The sequence below is a fragment of the Scyliorhinus torazame genome, chromosome 10, assembly GCF_047496885.1.
Source record: "Scyliorhinus torazame isolate Kashiwa2021f chromosome 10, sScyTor2.1, whole genome shotgun sequence".
NCBI classification, from domain to species: domain Eukaryota; kingdom Metazoa; phylum Chordata; class Chondrichthyes; order Carcharhiniformes; family Scyliorhinidae; genus Scyliorhinus; species Scyliorhinus torazame.
Genome location: NC_092716.1, coordinates 150,271,970 through 150,293,038, shown reverse-complemented (window position 1 = coordinate 150,293,038; position 21,069 = coordinate 150,271,970). Strand labels below are relative to the sequence as shown.

General features: G+C 51.0%; 1 protein-coding gene across 2 annotated transcripts in view; it reads left to right on the top strand.

Moving 5' to 3' along the window:
* Positions 1-21,069, top strand: part of LOC140430970 (excitatory amino acid transporter 2-like) — a 654,025-nt gene that overhangs the window by 144,881 nt on the left and 488,075 nt on the right. For both annotated transcript variants that reach the window (XM_072518820.1, XM_072518819.1), the window contains one exon: positions 4,115-4,245. In XM_072518820.1, the coding sequence (XP_072374921.1) occupies positions 4,116-4,245 (130 nt within the window). In that variant the 5' untranslated portion in view covers position 4,115. The remainder of the gene's footprint in view (positions 1-4,114; positions 4,246-21,069) is intronic.

Genomic DNA, 21,069 nt, shown 5'->3' with positions numbered 1-21,069 from the left:
TTCTGGGCATACCCAGCGCTGGAGGAATTTTGGAAGGGCGTAGCGAGGACGGTGTCGAGGGTGGTAGGATCCAGGGTCAAACTGGGCTGGGGGCTCGCAATATTTGGGGTGGCAGAGGAGCCGGGAGTGCAGGAGGCGAAAGAGGCTGGAATTCTGGCCTTTGCGTCCCTGGTAGCCCGGCGGAGGATTCTCCTTCAGTGGAAAGATACAAAGAACAAAGAACAAAGAACAAAGAAATGTACAGCACAGGAACAGGCCCTTCGGCCCTCCAAGCCCGTGCCGACCATACTGCCCGACTAAACTACAATCTTCTACACTTCCTGGGTCCGTATCCTTCTATTCCCATCCTATTCATATATTTGTCAAGATGCCCCTTAAATGTCCCTATCGTCCCTGCTTCCACTACCTCCTCCGGTAGTGAGTTCCAGGCACCCACTACCCTCTGCGTAAAAAACTTGCCTCGTACATCTACTCTAAACCTTGCCCCTCTCACCTTAAACCTATGCCCCCTAGTAATTGACCCCTCTACCCTGGGGAAAAGCCTCTGACTATCCACTCTGTCTATGCCCCTCATAATTTTGTATCCCTCTATCAGGTCGCCCCTCAACCTCCTTCGTTCCAGTGAGAACAAACCGAGTTTATTCAATCGCTCCTCATAGCTTATGCCCTCCATACCAGGCAACATTCTGGTAAATCTCTTCTGCACCCTCTCTAAAGCCTCCACATCCTTCTGGTAGTGTGGCGACCAGAATTGAACACTATACTCCAAGTGTGGCCTAACTAAGGTTCTATACAGCTGCAACATGACTTGCCAATTCTTATACTCAATGCCCCGGCCAATGAAGGCAAGCATGCCGTATGCCTTCTTGACTACCTTCTCCACCTGTGTTGCCCCTTTCAATGACCTGTGGACCTGTACTCCTAGATCTCTTTGACTTTCAATACTCTTGAGGGTTCTACCATTCACTGTATATTCCCTACCTGCATTAGCCCTTCCAAAATGCATTACCTCACATTTGTCCGGATTAAACTCCATCTGCCATCTCTCCGCCCAAGTCTCCAGACAATCTAAATCCTGCTGTATCCTCTGACAGTCCTCATCGCTATCCGCAATTCCACCAACCTTTGTGTCGTCTGCAAACTTACTAATCAGACCAGTTACATTTTCCTCCAAATCATTTATATATACTACAAACAGCAAAGGTCCCAACACTGATCCCTGTGAAACACCACTGGTCACAGCCCTCCAATTAGAAAAGCATCCCTCCATTGCAACCCTCTGCCTTCTATGGCCTAGCCAGTTCTGTATCCACCTTGCCAGTTCACCCCTGATCCCGTGTGACTTCACCTTTTGTACTAGTCTACCATGAGGGACCTTGTCAAAGGCCTTACTGAAGTCCATATAGACAACATCTATTGCCCTACCTGCATCAATCATCTTAGTGACCTCCTCGAAAAACTCTATCAAGTTAGTGAGACACGACCTGCCCTTCACAAAACCGTGCTGCCTCTCACTAATACGTCCATTTGCTTCCAAATGGGAGTAGATCCTGTCTCGAAGAATTCTCTCCAGTAATTTCCCTACCACTGAAGTAAGGCTCACCGGCCTGTAGTTCCCGGGATTATCCTTGCTACCCTTCTTAAACAGAGGAACAATACGAGGCCCCCAAGGTGGAATCCTGGATCAGCGATATGGCAGGGTTCATTAAATTGGAGAGGGTGAAATTCGCCTTGAGAGGGTCGGTACAAGGGTTCTTTAGGCGGTGGCAACCGTTCTTAGACTTTCTGGCAGAACGCTAGACATTGGTCAATGGCAGCAGCAGCTCGGGGGGTGGGGGGGGGGGGCGGGGGTTTACTTTATTTTTGTTTATGTTATTTACACTGGAAGGGTCTGAGGGGGTGTATACACCTGTTGCCTTAAGCCGGGGTGTTAATGTTAATTTATTATTTAGGTACAGGGGGAGGGGTTTGGGGGGTTGCTTTTTCAGATTGTGTTTTGTACTTCTTTTTTCTTTCTCATTTTGTTATTGATATTTTATGAAAACCTTTAATAAAAATTATTATTTTTTTTAAAATACAGCTCAGTCTGGCTGTGTTTCAGTACAGTGTGTGTCTCAGTACAGTACAGTTGTCCAGTTTCAGTGTATCAGGACAAAGCAGTCTCCCTAGTATCACATTTTTACTGGAGATGAGTCTCACATTACAGGAAAAATGATTGTGAATCATTATTGAAAATAATTACTTTTCAGTGCTTTCAATGCACTGCCATGGCCTGTGCAGTTACTTTATTCTCTGAGTGAAGCTGCTCAATCCCATATACATACATCAAACAACCATAACTGACCAACCCACCCAATGTAAGAATGTGATGGCAGAGATATGTTGGACCTTTTATTGCTTGTTAACAAAACATAATCACGAATATGAAACCAGGAATGTTTTGGAAGCAATATTCCGCAGTGATTTACTTTATCTTTTCCTGAGGCGTCAGTGTCTCTGCTGCGATCAGAATTTATTTCCATCTCTAATTACTCTTGAGAAGGTGGTGGTGAGCTGCCTTCTTGAACTATGCTGTTAGGCATGGAGTGCCAGGGTTTTGACCCAACGACAGTGCAGGAACAGCGATATACGTCCAAGTCAGGGTGGAGAGTGGCTTGGCTGGGAACCTGCAGTTGGTGGTGTTCCCATCCACCTTGCCTTTGGCCATGTAGGTGGTAGAGATGGTGAGTTTGGAAGGTACTGTCGAAGGAGTGGCCAGGTGTTTATTGTTGTCTGTTGCTGGACTGTTCACTGAGTCTAGTTTCACTGTGCACCTACACCACAGGTTGGATAAACTATATTCTTACTGTAAGATCTTGATTTTGGGAGCCACAGATCCCTAAGACAGGCAGTTAAGCATTTGTAAGTCATTTTAAGGTGGGTTCTTAAATTTATTAAGAAGCTACAGATTAGACCCAATGAATTAGCTGAATAGACAAGAAAAGTACACACCCTGTGACAGCATAGAGAAGGTCACTGATCCTAGAGAATGAATGGACGGTTGGCACACAGTGTGTTATCTCAGTAGATTGTGATGGCTTTCTACACTCCCGCCAAAATGTTTGGAAATCCTCCTCCAATCTTACTTCATTTTCCTGGCCCATCTTCAATTTGAAGAATACTGTGTGCTGAGGATTGGCCGCTGTCTCCAAGCACTCGTCAATATACTTCACTTGTCGGGGCTGATAGTTTACCCCATGTCAATCAGCTGGTCAAACCTTTCTGACCAATTCTTTAGCCCGAGGTGCTTCTTTAGTTCCCCTCATACTGAGGGGTGTTTGGTGGCCTTTACCAGACACTATATAGATACCATAGGGAAGGCAGCAGCTTGGTGGTATTGTCACTGGAATATTAATCTAGTAACGCAGGGTAATGCTCTGGGGACATGGGTTTGAATCCTACCACAGCAGATGGTGGAATTTGAATTGAATAAAAATCTGGAATTCAAAGTCCAATAATGACTATGAAACCATTGTCGATTGTTGTAAAAACTCATCTGGTTCACGAACGTCCTTTAGGGAAGGAAATCTGCTATCCTTACCGGGTCTGGCCTCCATGTGACTCCAGACCCACAGCAATGTGATTGACTCTTAAATGCCCTCAGGGATGGGCAACAAATGCTGGCTCTGCCAGCGACGCCCACATCCCATGAACGAATAACAAATAGGCTACTTGAGGCATCAGGAGACTACCTCCTATCTATCAGTTCTGGAATGCATGTATCTTTGTTTTGCCTCTGTCCCTGGCTGCTAAAAATGTTGATTCTGAGGAGAGGCAGAAGGGTTTTCAATACAATGCCTGCTAATTCTACAATATTCTTAAATCACATTTTTTTACATTAGTGTATGAGAGAACTATTTTTTTGAGGAGCAGCAGCTTTTATTAAGGTACCTGTATTCCCAGTATCTTGGCTTACAACAATGCATCCTTTGTGTGTTAAAACCTTTCATGTTCCTGTGCATCATTGGTGTGTCTAGACCGAACATTTTACCTGAAGTATCTGTGAGCATGGGTAGCTTTGGCTGCTGTTGCTTCTCAATGTGACCAAGATTCCTTTCTCCCTCATTCCTTCCAGGATGCCCAAACAAGTGGAAGTGCGGATGGATGAGTGTGACCTGGTCGAAAAGCTCAGCAATGAACTCCCATGGTGGAAACGGCTGGGAAAGAATCTGAGGAAGAACCTGCTGCTGACCCTCACAGTGCTTGGTGAGTATGATTCTGACCACCCTCCTACCAACCAGCAAGTGTTTGGGTAGTAGGACTGGGTGTGCAGTACGAGGAGTGCCTTTGAAGAGTAACAGTCAGACTTTCTCACTCACACATTGCATATTGGGCGGCATGGTGGCACAGTGATTAGCACTGCTGCCTCACAGCGCCAGAGGCCCAGGTTCAATTCCAACCTTGGGTGACTGTCCGTGTGGAGTTTGCACGTTTTCCCTGTGTCTGCATGGGCTTCCTCCGGGTCCTCCGATTTCCTCCCCCAGTTGAAAGATGTGCAGGTTAGGTGGATTGGCCATGCTAAATTGCCCCTTAGTGTCCAAGGATGTGCAGGTTAGGTGGGGTTATGGAGTTCTGGGGATATGGCGGGGAAATGGGCCTTAGTGGAGTGCTCTTTCAGAGGGTCAGTGCAGACTCGATGGGCTGAATGGTCTCCTTCTGCACTGTGGGGATTCTATGGAATGTTGCAATTAATTAAATAATAATGTGATGTTTAACATGCATAATCTCAACAGGGCGGGACGGTAGCACAGTGGGTAGCACTGTGGCTCCACAGCTGTAGGGTCTCGGGTTCAATTCCTGGCTTGGCTGAATGTCTGTGTGGAGTTTGCACATTCTCCCCGTGTCTGCGTGGGTTTCCTCCGTGTGCTCCGGTTTCCTCCCACAGTCCCGAAAGATGTGCTTGTCAGGTGAATTGGACATTCTGAATTCTCTCTCTGTAAACCCGAACAGGCGCCGGAATGTGGTGACCAGAGGCTTTTCACAGTGACTTCATTGCAGTGTTAATGTAAGCCTACTTGTGATAATAAAGATAATTAATTAATTAATTTCTAACAGGGTAAAACCAGTTCAGTAAAATATGTGGATGTTTCCATCTGATGAAAATCAACCTTAACTCTTATGGAAACTATTTGTCCTCGAGGTCTTATTGCCATATAAAATTCACCATCAGTTACTGTTAGTTCATAAATAACTGTTAGTATTAAAATTACCTGTTATCTTTGCTTTATAAAGCATCAAGGGCGGGATTCTCTCAGCCCATGGCCGTGCTGGAGACTCCCTGCGACAGGGCCACGCCACCCCGACACCGGCAGGCGATTCTCCACAGAGCGGAGAATCGGCGCAATTGGTGCCGGTGTGTTTGGCACGGCGCCGGTTGCGGGCCGCTCTACGCGGCCGGCCCGCCGAGTCTCAGGCCAAGATGGGCCGAGCGGCCGTCGTGGAAACGCTGAGTCCATCCGGCGCCGTTCTGCCTGCTCTCAGCCGGCGGGACCTCAGCGTGGAAGGGTCGGGTGGCGGCCTGTGGTGGGGGAGGGGGGGCGCCAACTCCAGGGGGTGCCTCCGATTCAGCCTGGCCCGCAATCGGGGCCCACCGATCGGTGGGCCAGCCTCTCTGGCTGGGGGCTTCCTTTCCTACGCACTGGCCCCTGTAGTCCTGCGCCATGTTGCGTCAGGGCCAGCGCGTTGAAGGAGGCCACTGCGTATGCACGGATCTTGCGGCGCACAGCGCGCCGGGATCAGCAGCTGGAGGGGCGCGAACCGCTCCAGCGCCGTGCTTGCCCCCTATAGGAGCCAGAATTAGTCCTAGCAGCGGCCCGTTCACGCCGTCATAAAACACGACGGCGATTACGACGGCATGGACACTCTGCCGTTGGATGAGAGAATCCTGCCCCAAGTATTTTGTCCCAGAATGTTCTCCGCCTTTATTTCTATGTCTTCCTCTCAGATGTTCATACTCCCCAGTGTACATTATTCTTCAGCTTTCTGTGTATTCTCTCTGTTATTCTGTCCCAATAAATAGCATCCTTTATCATTATTTCTCCGAATATCTGACAGTCTCCTTCTTTCTGTATTTCCTTCATTAACCTTTTCTTAGTATTTATTGTCCCTTTTCTTTCTCAGCTTAATTAAGAAAGTGTTGATAATCCTTACATGTTTAACTGTTCTTGGATCCTTGAAACTTGAACCCAACCTGTATAAAACACTCCTCCACTCTCGGACTCCTGATCCCTATCTTATGTACGACATTCATTCTTCACAAACTCCATCCTGAACCATGTTCCATATCCATAGAATCCCTACTGTGCAGAAGGAGGCCGTTCGGCCCATCGAGTCTGCACTGGCCATCCGAAAGAGCACCCTACCTAGGCCCACTCCCCTGCCCTATCCCTGTAACCTTACCTAAACATTGGACACAAAGGGGAAACTTAGCATGACCAATTCACCCAACCTGCACATCTTTGGACACTAAGGGGCAATTTAACATGATTTTTTTTCAACCTACTAAGCAGTCAAGTGACCTTGAGTGGGTCTGGATACACTGACACTATGACTCCTATCCCGCAGGAGAATAATCCTCACATCAGTCAGGGCTCTGCTTCTCGTCCGTCTCACCAATTCAATCAACTGTTTGAAATGTTAATACAGCTTTCATTAATATTCAACATAGCAATCCAAAAATAACCTGCACCACCAGATCGCTAAGGGCTAGGCTTTTGGTTTTCATAGAGTGACTGGAGCCAGTGCCTGGGAAGCTGGAAGCCCTCGAAATGTGCGGGTGGTGCTTCTGGCTACATTTGCGAGGACTACATGGTGCACAGCTTGTGTTGCATTGGCCAGATCCTGGTGTCACTTGGCCTTTCTGACTGACTTGACACATGTTTGTGAAAGTCGAGCTGTCCAAGCGGAGGGAGCAGGGAGCAAGTCATATCTTACTTCTGGACCGGCTGCCTGTGAGCGTCCACTCAGACATCATGTGCTATAAGTCATTCTAGCTTCACTACCATTAACCCCACCATCTCATTCATCTGCAATAAATGCTGGCCTAGCCAGCGATGCTCATTCCCCATGAATGAGGTTTTTAAAAAAAGACACACTGTTCTCTTGGCCAAAATCCTGAAATAAAAGCCACCAACAAGAGCCTTGCTGTAACATCTTGCTAAACAACTCCTCAAATTATACAAGCAAGAACAAACTGTTCACTCTTAAGCATTCCCTTCACACCTTGCCTTTGGCTGCCCTCGTGCTTCGACACCATGCTATCCTAGTCCTACTGATATTCACTGAGGAACCCTGCAGGTGGCCTTGCAACATGTCCTTGTACAGCGAGGACACTGGCAGAGTGATGGTGGTGGGAACAAGAACGTCATCACCCAAGAGAGGACAACAGGACCATGCTCTGCGCTGCACCTCAACAACCCTCATTGCCTGCTGGTGTGCTGTTTGGTGGACTGCTGTGGGAGCCTCAATATCCCTTTGAGCTCCGGGATCTGCAGCCACGATGGCAGGAATCTGAAATGCATGGAGGTAAGCACGGATCCCATGACTCCTTGTTTGAGGTTACATTGCAGCACAGAGGTGCTCTCTGTCCTTTGCCTGATGCTTCAGTAGAAGCAGATGCATTGGCTGCATCATGGCTGAGTCTGCAACACCGTCATGGAGTGAACCTCCACCTCCACGCTGGAACGGATGGTCTCCACGCCCAGCATGAAGCCCTGTGCCCAATTAGAGTTGGATGCCGCCATGCTGCTTGACAGTGACAGGAGATTGCCTGATAGGCTTGACAATATTCCAAGGATCTCGGTGTGTATCCTCATCAGCACTCTCCTGCATTCCCCATCAAAGTCTTCACCTTATTCTCTGCGGCCAAACTAGCCTGTGGCCCTGCCCCCCACCTCCAGTGAGCTGGGCACAAGCTATCCTTTCCCCCCTGGCCTGACTGCATTCCACTCATGCCCTGTGACTCACCATTTGAGGATCCCAACTCTATCCTGGACTGTAAGGTTCAGGCAGTGCCAGTATCTGAGCTGATGGCTGCATCTGTCAGACCAAGTGGGTATCTGAAATACAAAATCAAAAGGGGAGGGTTGGGGTGAGGGAGAATGGGGAGGTGGGTGGTGTAAACCAAGAGTTTCATGATCATAGAATCTGCAGTTTGCACATTCTGCCAAGGAACACGATGGGGCTGAGGAGGGAACTGAGAAAGAGCTGAAGCAGTAATACATTGTTGTCTTGGACTCTTTCAGTGACACTGGATGCTATAGGCTCTGTCACAGCTATTCCCATGATGCACAGCACCATCTCCTCCATTGGGCTCAGGGGTTAAAGGCGTGCCTGTCACCCACCAGTTTAGCTTTGCCTATTTTTATTATGGCCAACCTTGCCCTGTCCCTTGTGTAAATGAAAGCATACACCAAACCTTAAGAGCTGGAGACAGTATAGAAGGACCTAGAAAGTCAAGTCAGATCATAGAATCCCTACAGTGCAGAAGGAGACCATTCGGTCCATCAAGTCTACACCAATGCTTTGAAAGATCACCCCACGTATGCCCACTCCCATGCCCTATCCCTGTAACCCCATAACCCCACCTAACCTTTGGACACTATGGGCAATTTAGAATGGCCAATCCACCTAACATGCAAATCTTTGGACAGTGGGAGAAAACAGGAGCACCCGGAGGAAACCCACGCAGACGTGGGGAGAACATGCAAACTCCACCCAGTCACCCAATATTGGAATTGAACCCAGATCTCTGGCGCTGTGAGCAGCGGTACTAACCACTGTGCACTCAGAATTGTCTGACGCTTCAGCCTTTATTATAATGTACAGCCTATTGTTCTTCTGCTTATGAATTATAACTTTTTTCAATGGGGCTCTCATTATAGTGTCCACTCAAATCATCACTTTATTAATTTTAAAAATGTCTTTTTAGACATTATCCCCTGTTGTTTAGCAGCCTACATTTGGGGTTGGGTTATGGGGAATATCTGGCTTGAAGCGGCTCCATTTTCATTCATGTTTGCACCATTATTTTGCTCCAATTACACGGAGACACCTTTTTTTCCATTAAATATCTACAATACACTCCCACCCTCCCTCCGCCCATGCTATCACTCACTTCGCCTTTAACATTCCATCCACCCCACTCCCACTCAATCTCCTCCATGTGTAATGGGCAAGAACCCAGAAGACCAGTGTTATGGTGGCCACAAAGGACATGGGGATCATCAATAGATTTCCCCGTGGGCTTCGTGCAGTAGGAACATCCCTCCTGAGCAGGCGGGAGCGTAGTTTCAAACCCGCTGCTTCAACCCAGGCTGCTATTCTGTAGGTCCCCGGGCTTGGACTCCAGCACTGTAAGTCGTGGCTGCAGCCTTTGATTTATGTAAATGAAAGGGTATCGTGTTGGAAAGCCGGCCTTGGCAAGATTATTACACCCAGTTTCACTCTACCAATGGCTTGCAAAATCTTTTATTTTTAAAAGGAAAATAAATTGGATTGGATTGGATTGGATATGTTTATTGTCACGTGTACCGAGGTTCAGTGAAAAGTATTTTTCTGCGAGCAGCTCAACAGGTCATTAAGTACATGAGAAGAAAAGGGAATAAAAGAAAATACATAATAGGGCAACACAAAATATACAATGTAACTACAAAGGCACTGGCATCGGATGAAGCATACATGGTGTAGTGTTAATGAAATCAGTCCATAAGAGGGTCATTTAGGAGTCTGGTGACAGTGGGGAAGAAGCTGTTTTTGAGTCTCTTCGTGCGTGTTCTCAGACTTCTGTATCTCCTGCCCGATGGAAGAAGTTGGAAGAGTGAGTGAGCCGGGTGGGAGGGATCTTTGATTATACTGCCCGCTTTCCCCAGGCAGCGGGAGGTGTAGATGGAGTCAATGGATGGGAGGCAGGTTCGTGTGATGGACTGGGCTGTGTTCACGACTCTCTGAAGTTTCTTGCGGTCCTGGGCCGAGCAGTTGCCATACCAGGCTGTGATGCAGCCTGATAGGATGCTTTCTATGGTGCATCTGTAAAAGTTGGTAAGAGTCAATGTGGACATGCCGAATTTCCTTAGTTTCCTGAGGAAGTATAGGCGCAGTTGTGCTTTCTTGGTGGTAGCGTCGACGTGGGTGGACCAGGACAGATTTTTGGAGATGTGCACCCCTAGGAATTTGAAACTGCTAACCATCTCCACCCCGGCCCCGTTGATGCTGACAGGGGTGTGTACAGTACTTTGCTTCCTGAAGTCAATTACCAGCTCTTTAGTTTTGCTGGCATTGAGGGAGAGATTGTTGTCGCTACACCACTCCACTAGGTTCTCTATCTCCCGCCTGTATTCGGACTCATCGTTATTCGAGATCTGGCCCACTATTATCTCCAACACCGTTAGCGACCTCATTTCCTCCGGATGCCATCCCCTTCCGGCTTCCAACCTCATAGTCTCCCAACCCCGGACAGCCCGCTTTTACTTACTTCCCAAAATCCACAAAAAGGACTGTCCCGGCAGGCCCATTGTGCCAGCATGCACCTCCCCCACCGAACCTATTTCCTCTTATCTTGACTCCACCCTCACTCCTCTGGCCCATTCCCTCCCCACCTACATCCGGGATTCCGCTGATGCACCGTCACATTGACAGCTTCCAGTCCGCGGGCCCAGGGGCTGGTTTAGCACAGGGCTAAAGAGCTGGATTTTAAAGCCGACCAAGGCAGGCCAGTAGCACGGTTCAATTCCCGTACCAGCCTCCCCAAACAGGCGCCGGAATGTGGCAACTAAGGGCTTTTCACAGTAACTTCATTTGAAGCCTACTTGTAACAATAAGCGATTTTCATTTCATTTCATTTAATTTCTAACCGCATCCTATTCACCATGGATATGCAATCTGTCTACACCTCTATCCCACACCAGGATGGCCTGAGAGGTCTTTGCTTCTTTCTCTATAAGAGGCCTGGACAATTCCCATCCACCGCCACTCTCCTCCGCCTGGCTGAACTTGTTCTATCTCTCAACAACGTCTCCTTTAACTCATCCCACCTTCTCCAAATCAAAGGTGTAACAATGGGACCGCATGGGTCCTAGCTATGCTTGCCATTTTATGGGGTATGTGGAACATTCCTTGTTCCAGGCCTACCCGGGTCCCCTCCCACAATTCCATTACCGGTACATTCCTGACTATTTTGGTGCCGCTTCATTTTATCATCCGGACCTGGAAAAATTCATCAACTTCGCTTCCAGTTTCCACCCCTCCATCACTTTCACCTGGTCCATCTCAGACACTTCCCTTCCCTTCCCTGACCTTTCTGTCTCCATTTCCGGCAATAGACTATTTACTAATATCCACTACAAGCCCACTGACTCACACAGCTATTTGACTACAGCTCTTCGCACCCTACACCCTGTAAGGACTCCCATCTCCTTCTCTCAGCTCCTTCGCCTCCGTCGCATTTGTTCCGATGATGCCACTTTCCAAAATGGGGCTTCGAAAATGTGTTCCCTCTTCCTTAACCGTGATTTCCCACCTACAGTTGTTCACAGGACCCTCAACAGTGTGCGAGCCATCTCCCGCGCCACTATCCTCGCCCCCCTCCCCTCCTTCCCAGAACAAGGATAAAGTCCCCCTCGTTCTGAAATTTCACCCCACCAGCCTCCGTATGCAAAGCATAATCCTCCGCCATTTTCGCCAACTCCAGCGTGATGCCACCACCAAACACATCTTCCTTCACTCCCTCTGTCAGCATTCCGCAGAGACCGTTCCCTCCGAGATAATCTAGTCCACTCCTCCACCATACCCAACACCTCTCCCATCACCCATGGTACCTTCCCATGCAATCGCAGAAAGTGTAACACCTGCCCCTTTACCTCTTCCATGCTTAACATCTCAGGCCCAAAACACTCATTCCAGGTTAAGCAGCGTTTCACTTGCATCTCTTTTAATTTGGTCTATCGCATTCGCTGCTCCAATGTGGTCTCCTCTATATCAGAGAGACCAAATGCAGACTGGGTGATCGCTTTGCAGAGCACCTTCGGTCTGTGCACATTCAGGACCCTGACCTTCCCGTTGCTTGCCATTTCAACACAGACGCTGCTCCAATGCCCACATGTCTGTTCTTGGCCTGCTGCAATGTTCCAGTGAAGCTCAACGCAAACTGGAGGAACAACATCTCATCTTCCGGTTAGGCACACTACAGCCTTCCGGTCTCACATCGAATTCAACAACTTCAGATGATTAGCTCTACCCCACCTCAACCCATTTGTTTTCAACCCATTTCATTTTAGCTGTCTTTTATCATTTCTTTCTTTCTTGTTTTTCTTTATAGATAGTTAACCCCCCCCCCCCCCCCCCACTATCTTATCCCCCTTTCCTCACCTTTTCTCTCCTTTGCTTCCCCTTCCCCTCCCCCAACATCTACATCTGTCACAGTTTACCCTCTGATGTTAGTTTCTCTGCTGTTTGGCCTTTCACATCTTTTGTTCTCTCTGGGGACTGCCATTAGCACTCTTTCCCCTTGGTTTCTGTGGCTATTAGTGTGGTAGACACCACTAGTGGTATATTGTATGTATTACAGCACTGCCCGTATGTTACAGGTACGACGGTAAATCTCTGCCTGCTGGCTCTGCCCAGCAGGCACCGTATAAAAGTGTAAGCTCTCCAGCGCTGATTCCATTCTGGTTCCAGCTGCGGGAGGCACAACATCTTGTGCAATAAAGCCTCGATTGTTTCACCATTCTCGTCTCGTGGTAATTGACGGTACATCAATTTATTGCACAAGATTGTAAAAGATGGATCTCCTAATCAAGCCTGATCGCCTGCAGCTGAGCCCTCACACAGCCAACGCCACATCTACCTTTGACCACTGGCTAGTCTGCTTCGAAGGCTACCACAGAGCAGCCACTGAAGAACCCTTGGACTCACAGAAGCTCCAAGTCCTCTACTCGCGGGTGAGCCCTGAAATATTCCCCCTCATCCGGGATGCGCCCACCTACTCAGAAGTGATGACGCTCCTAAAGGGACATTACGCTAAACCGGTGAACCGAGTGTACGCCAGGCACCTCCTGGCCAAGAGACGGCAACTCCCTGGGGAGACTCTGGATGATTTCTTGCGGGCCCTACAGATCCTTGGTAGGAACTGTGACTGCCAGGCAGTTTTGGCAGTCCAACACACCGAACTTTTAATCAGAGACGCTTATGTCACGGGCATGCAGTCTACGTACGTTCGCCAGCGACTACTGGAAGGGGGTAAGCTCGATCTTGCAGAGACTAGGCAGCTTGCAAATTCACTAGAAGTGGTCTCCTGTAACCTGGAGTCCTACACACCCGACCGCGCGGCACCCTTGTGGGCATCGTGGGCCCCACCATCTTCGCCGCCATTTTGGATCGCGCCTCAGGACCCCGGCTCGTCTGGCCGTTCACCGCCTACTGCTACATCCGCCGCCGCTGATCAGCCGGAGACCTCCCAACATCTTCCGCAACTCACCTCCATCACCCTGGATCTGTCTCGGCTCCGCAACCTCGCGACCGCTACGATGATGGTGAAGATCAATGGGCAGGAGACGGCCTGCCTCTTTGACTCCGGGGGCACAGAGAGTTTCATCCACCCCACTACGGTAAGGCGCTGCTCCCTCCCGTACACCCCGTCACCCAGAAAATTTCCCTGGCCTCCGGATCCCATTCCGTTGAAATCCGGGGGTACTGTATCGCGACCCTCACTGTCCAGGACCTAGAGTTCAGCAACTATGTTCTCCCCCACCTCTGCGCTGCCCTGTTGCTCGCCCTGGATTTTCAATGCCATCTCCAAAGCCTGACATTGAATTTCGGCAGACCCCTGCCCCCCCTCACCGTCTGCAGCCTCACAGCCCTTAAGGTCGATCCACCTTCTCTGTTTGCGAACCTCACCCCAGACTGCAAAACCGCTGCCACTAGGAGCAGACGGTACAGTGCCCAGGACAGGACCTTCATCAGGTCGGAGGTCCAACGGCTTCTGCGGGAGGGGATCATTGAAGCCAGCAACAGCCTCTGGAGAGCACAAGTAGTGGTGGTGAAGACTGGGGAGAAGCACAGGATGGTCCAATACATTGCGTTCGAAGCAGATGGCCGCCTCTATCACTTCCTCAGAGTTGCACTGCATAGCATCTTCACTCTGTTCGGTTTCCCCACCTACATCCACAGCGATCGGGGATCCTCGTTCAAGAGTGATGAGCTGCGCCAGTTCCTGCTCAGCAAGGCCATTGCCTCGAGCAGGACGACCAGCTACAACCCCCGGGGAAACGGGCAGTTGCAGAGGGACAACGGGACGGTCTGGAAGGCCGTCCTGCTGGCCCTGCGGTCTAAAAATCTCCCGGTCTCCCGCTGGCAGGAGGTCCTCCCCGACGTGCTCCACTCCATCCGGTCGCTCCTCTGCAGCGCCACTAATGAGACCCCTCACGAACGTGTGTTTGCCTTCCCCAGGAAGTCCACCTCCGGGGTCTCGCTCCCAACATGGCTGACAGTTCCTGGACCCGTCCTCCTCCGGAAGCATGTGCGGCGCTATAAATCGGACCCCTTGGTCGAGAAAGTCCACCTCCTATATGCAAACCCGCAGTATGCCTACGTGGCACACCCCGACGGACACCAAGACACTTTCTCCCTCTGGGACCTGGCACCCACTGGGACCCCACCCACGACCCCTGCCCTGACACTGCCCCCGCCCCCCCCCCCCGTTGCTTCATTCACCCCGGCGCCACCCACCCTCCCCCCAGCGAACCTCACCGCAGCCCCCACCCCAGCGGGATCCGTCCACCCACTGGATTCACTCAGAGGTGACGAATACGAGGACAACAGGCTCCCGGAGTCGCAGGTGACCACGTCGGCGCCCACACCGCCACCAGGACTGAGGCGATCGCGGCGGAGGGTCAAAGCCCCCGACAGACTTAATTTGTAATGTTCTCGTCACCCCCGCTGGACTTTTTTTTAACAGGGGGTGAATGTGGTAGACACCACTAGAACATAGAACATAGAACATTACAGCGCAGTACAGGCCCTTCGGCCCTCGATGTTGCGCCGACCTTTGAAACCATTCTAAAGCCCATCTACACTATTCCCTTATCATCCATATGTTTATCCAATGACCATTTAAAGGCCCTTAATGTTGGCCAGTTCACTACTGTTGGAGGCAGGGCATTCCACGTCCTTACTACTCTCTGAGTAAAGAACCTACCTCTGACATCTGTCCTATATCTATCACCCCTCAATTTAAAGCTATGTCCCCTTGTCTCGACATCACCATCCGAGGAAAAAGGCTCTCACTGTCCACCCAATCTAATCCTCTGATCATCTTGTATGCCTCAATTAAGTCACCTCTTAACCTTCTTCTTTCTAAAGAAAATAACCTCAAGTCCCTCAGCCTTCCCTCATAAGATCTTCCGTCCAGACCAGGCCACATCCTGGTAAATCTCCTCTGCGCCCTTTCTCGTGGTATATTGTATGTATTACGGCACTGCCCGTATATCACAGGTACAACGGTAAATCTCTGCCTGCTGGCTCCACCCAGCAGGCACCGTATAAAAGTGTATGCTCACCTGTGCTGAATCCATTCTGGTTCCAGCTGTGGGAGGCACAACATCTTGTGCAATAAAGCCTCAATTGTTTCACCATTCTCGTCTCGTGGTAATTGACGGTACATCAATTAGCACCCCATTTCCCTAGGTTTCTGTGGCAATGACTCATCTTTCATTCTCACTCCACAGTATAAATATTTCCCACTTTCCCTGTCTTATCGCTTTGACAAAGAGTCATTGGACTCAAAACGTGAGCTCTTTTCTCTCCCTACAGATGCTGCCAGACCTGCTGAGATTTTCCAGCATTTTCTCTTCGGCCACTAATAATTGTCACCCGCTTGGAACTCGGCCCTTCTGCAGCACCTGCAATTTTAAGCTTCAGGTTTTCTTCTTCAAAATTATTTTAAAACTGCTGAGTCGAAAGTGCTGGAGGCTGATGAAAAGAATTTGCACAAGCCAACTTATTCGAGCTTTGTGGGAAAATAGATCTGGGCTAGGATTCTCCGATCCGTGCACAGATGGAGAATCCCGGCCCTGATTTAAATTCAGCTCAAAGAGCCAGAGTTTAGGGCAACAGTAAAACTTCTGAGAACAAGTTGCAGCCAAGACCTTCAAGTAAATGATTTAACAGCAGCGCAGAAGACAATCCTTGGACTATTTTAATTATTCAGGTTTTTTCGTATTTTCATTTGTTCAAACCTTTGTTTTGGATAGTGGTTGCCCCATCTGACACCTTTCATTTTCTGCTCTGCCCAAAAAGTAAAAATTGATCCCAAGAATCTTGATATGAAGAAAAAAAATGGGAAATCAAAGAAAAACTCAGATTGAGTTTTTAGCATTTTAAGAAGCCAGAGGCTGTACAATCACTGGGGGATAGAAAGTGGAGTTATGGTGAATTAGAAATTAAGTTAAAACAGTCTTAGCATTGAAATGAGCTACTAGAATGCCACCTACAGGAGTAAGATATAATGTAGGAGCTTCCAGTAAGCTTTTATTGGAATTAATATTTAATATGCTGAAAATATTATGAATTTGGTGTTGCCCATCATGATTCAGAAGTTTGATAAGAACAGGACCGTTATGAAGGAATTAAAATATATATTGAGCAAAATTCATCAGGTAATCATGCCACTTCGTGTATAATTAGTGAGACAACATTAGGAATATTGTCTACAATTTTGGTTGTCACAGTACAAAAAGTGCATTTTAATTTTTGAATGATTGAGGAATGGAGGGATTCGATTTGAAGAATTGTTATGTAAAAAGATCAATGTAGGATCAAGTATGAGATCAGGTGTATTGCCTGTTCTTGGCAGCTTGGATCTAGTATGTCCCTTTGTGGGGACCATGAATTAGATTCAATGTGAATTTGTATTGGTTTTTGGAGTGAGCAAAGTGATGGATTAGGGATTTGCCCCTCCATTGTGAGCATGGTCTCGATCCATTGCAGTTCACCTATTACTGCAACCGGTCCACAGCAGATGCTATCTCCCTGGCTCTGCAATCAACACTTAAACACCTCAACAACAAGGACACCTACATGAGACTACTGCTGTTCATAAACTACAGCTCCGCCTTCGACATCATTATCCCGACAAGACTGATAACCAAACTGCAATCTTGGACTTGACCCCTCCCTGTGCAGCCAGATCCTTGATTTCCTCACCAACAGACTGCAATCTGTCAGGATAGGTAACAACACCTCCCCCACAATAGTCCTCAACACCGGGGCCCCGCAAAGATGTGTGCTCAGTTCTCTACTGTAGTCTATCCACACACGACTGTGTGGCAAGGTTTAACTCCAACTCAATCTATAAGTTTGCGGATGATATGACTGTGGTGGGTCGTATATTAAACAATGATGAATCAGACTACAGAAGGGCAATAGATCACTTGGTTGCATGGTGTACCGAAAACAACAGGCGGGATTCTTCGACCCCCCGCCGGGTCGGAGAGTCGCCGGGTGGCGGTGTGAATCCCGCCCCAGCCGCTCCCGAATTCTCCGGCGCCAGGGATTTGGTAGGGGCGGGAATCGCGCCACGTGGTCGGCGGCCGCTAGCAGCAGCCCCCCCGGCGATTCTCCGGCCCGCGATGGGCTGAGTGGCCGCCTGTTTTCGGAGGTTGTACGACAGGTGTTTGCTGGCGGGACCTGGCTCTGTGGGTGGCCTCCTGGGTCCTCAGGGGGGCGCAGGGGGATCTAGCCCCGGGGGGTGCCCTCATGGTGGCCTGGCCCGCGATTGGAGCCCACCGATCCGCGGGCGGGCTTGTGCCGTAGGGGCACTCTATTCCTCCACGCCGGCTGGTGTACCAGTCTGCGATGGCCGGCGCGGAGATGAACCACCCCCTGCACATGTGCTGGGATGACGCCAGCACACGCTGGCGCTCCCGCGCATGCGCCAACTCGCGCCAGCCGGCGGAGGCCCTTCGGCGCCGGTTGGCGTGGCCCCAAGCCCCTTCCGCATCGGCCAGCGTGGCGTAAACCACTCCAGCGCCGGCCTAGCCCCTAAACGTACAGAGGATTCCGCACCTTTGGGCCAGCCCGACGCCGGAGCGGTTCACGCCACTCCTTCTCACTGGAGTTGCCCGCCCTGCCGGTTTCCGAAAAATCCCGCCCAACCTCTCTCTAAATGTCGGAAAGACCAAGGAACTGATCATCGACTTCAGGAAGCATACCACGACATATGCCCCCGTCTGAATCAATGGCTCCGAAGTGGAGATGGTCGATAGCTTTAAGTTCCGGGGGGGTCACCATCACCAACAGTCTGTCCTGGTCCACTCACGTTGATGCAACAGTCAAGAAAGTCCAACAACGTCTCTACTTCCTACGAAAGCTAAAGAAATTCCACATGTCTGCATCGACTCTCACGAACATCTACAGATGTGCCATATAGGGCATCCTGTCCGGCTGCATCACAGCTTGGTATGGCAACTGCTCGGCCCAAGATCGTAAGAAACTGCAGAGTGTGGTGAACTCAGCCCAACGCATCATACAGCTTGCCACCCTCTCTTTGATTCTGTATCCACCTCCCGCTCGGGAAGGCAGACAGCATTATCAGAGACCCCTCCCACCTAGGCATTGCCTTCATCCAGACCCTTTCATCAGGCAGAAGATACAGAAGTCTGAAGACCCGCACATCCAGACATAGGAACAGCTTCTTCCCCACAGCTACTACACTCATCAACGACTCTCCCTCGGACTGATCTGTTCCCTGTAAGAACACTATTCTCGATGCCCTCTGCTGCTCTTGCTCATGTATTTGCTTTATTTGGCCCCTTGTCCCGCACTGTAACCAATCACTGTTTGTCAATGTACCATTTGTCAATGTACTCTGTTGATTATTATTTTTTGTCTGCTATGTACGTACTGTGTGTCATAATATACACCAGGGGCGAAATTCTCCGTTATCGGCGGAAAGTCCGCCGATCGGCGCAAAAAACGGCGCAAATCCCACTTGCGTCACGTCATAAAAATGGGACGATAGTCTCCGGCCCGAAATGGGCTAGCAGCGCCGTAACGGGATCCGCGCTTGCGCAGTGGTTCACGCCGTGCAGCGTCATATGCGCTGCACGGCGTGACGGCTCATAAGGCCGCGCAGTTCCCCCCACCCGACCGGAACACCCGACCGCAACACCCGACTGGATAGCTGGCCGTCGCTCAGCCCCGAGGTTCGAGTCACGCGATGTGGAGGCGCTCCTGGACGCGGTGGAGCAGAGGAGGGATGCCCTGTATCCCGGGCACGGCCGCAGAGTTGCCCCACGCCACAGCCGGCGTCTGTGGAGGGAAGTGGCAGAGGCCGTCACCGCTGTGGCCCTGACACCACGGACAGGCACCCAGTGCCACAAGAAGGTGAACGACCTCGTCAGAGCGGGCAGGGTGAGCCTCCCCCATATCCCCCATATCCCCCCTCCCCCATATCCCCCCTCCCCCATATCCCCCATATCCCCCCCTCCACCATATCCCCCCTCCCCCATATCCCCCCTCCCCCATATCCCCCATTTCCCCCCTCCCCCATATCCCCCCTCCCCCATATCCCCCATATCCCCCTCCCCATATCCCCCCTCCCCCATATCCCCCTCCCCCATATCCCCCATATCCCCCCTCCCCATATCCCCCATATCCCCCCTCCCCCATATCCCCCATATCCCCCCTCCCCATATCCCCCATATCCCCCTCCCCCATATCCCCCATATCCCCCCTCCCCCATATCCCCCCTCCCCCATATCCCCCCTCCCCCATATCCCCCCTCCCCATATCCCCCTCCCCATATCCCCCATATCCCCCCCTCCCCCATATCCCCCCTCCCCCATATCCCCCCTCCCCCATATCCCCCCTCCCCCATATCCCCCCTCCCCATATCCCCCCTCCCCCATATCCCCCATAGCCCCCCTCCCCCATATCCCCCCTCCCCATATCCCCCCTCCCCATATCCCCCCTCCCCCATATCCCCCCTCCCACATATCCCCCCTCCCCCATATCCCCCCTCCCCCATATCCCCCATATCCCCAAGTGAATCCAGCCCTAACCTTAACCTCTGCTGGCCGTCGCTCAGCCCCGAGGTTCGAGTCACGCGATGTGGAGGCGCTCCTGGACGCGGTGGAGCAGAGGAGGGACGCCCTGTATCCCGGGCACGGCCGCAGAGTTGCCCCACGCCACAGCCGGCGTCTGTGGAGGGAAGTGGCAGAGGCCGTCACCGCTGTGGCCCTGACACCACGGACAGGCACCCAGTGCCACAAGAAGGTGAACGACCTCGTCAGAGCAGGCAGGGTGAGCCTCCCCATATCCCCCCTCCCACATATCCCCCATATTCCCCCTCCACCATATCCCCCATCCCCCATATCCCCATATCCCCCCTCCCCCATATCCCCCATATCCCCCCTCCCCCATATCCCCCTCCCCCATATCCCCCATATCCCCCTCCCCATATCCCCCCCATATCCCCCTCCCCCATATCCCCCCTCCCCCATATCCCCATATCCCCCTCCCCATATCCCCCATATCCCCCCCGCCCCCATATCCCCCCTCCCCCATATCCCCCATATCCCCCTCCCCCATATCCCCCCTCACCCATATCCCCCATATCCCCATATCCCCCTCCCCCATATCCCCCTCCCCCATATCCCCCATATCCCCCCTCCCCATATCCCCCATATCCCCCTCCCCCATATCCCCCATGTCCCCCCTCCCCCATATCCCCCCCTCCCCATATCCCCCCTCCCCATATCACCCCTCCCCATATCCCCCATATCCCCCCTCCCCCATATCCCCCCTCCCCCATATCCCCCCTCCCCCATATCCCCCCTCCCCCATATCCCCCTCCCCCATATCCCCCCTCCCCCATATCCCCTATATCCCCTCTCCCCCATATCCCCCCTCCCCCATATCCCCCCTCCCCCATATCCCCCCTCCCCATATCCCCCCTCCCCCATATCCCCCCTCCCCATATCCACCCTCCCCCATATCCCCCCTCCCCCATATCCCCCATATCCCCAAGTGAATCCA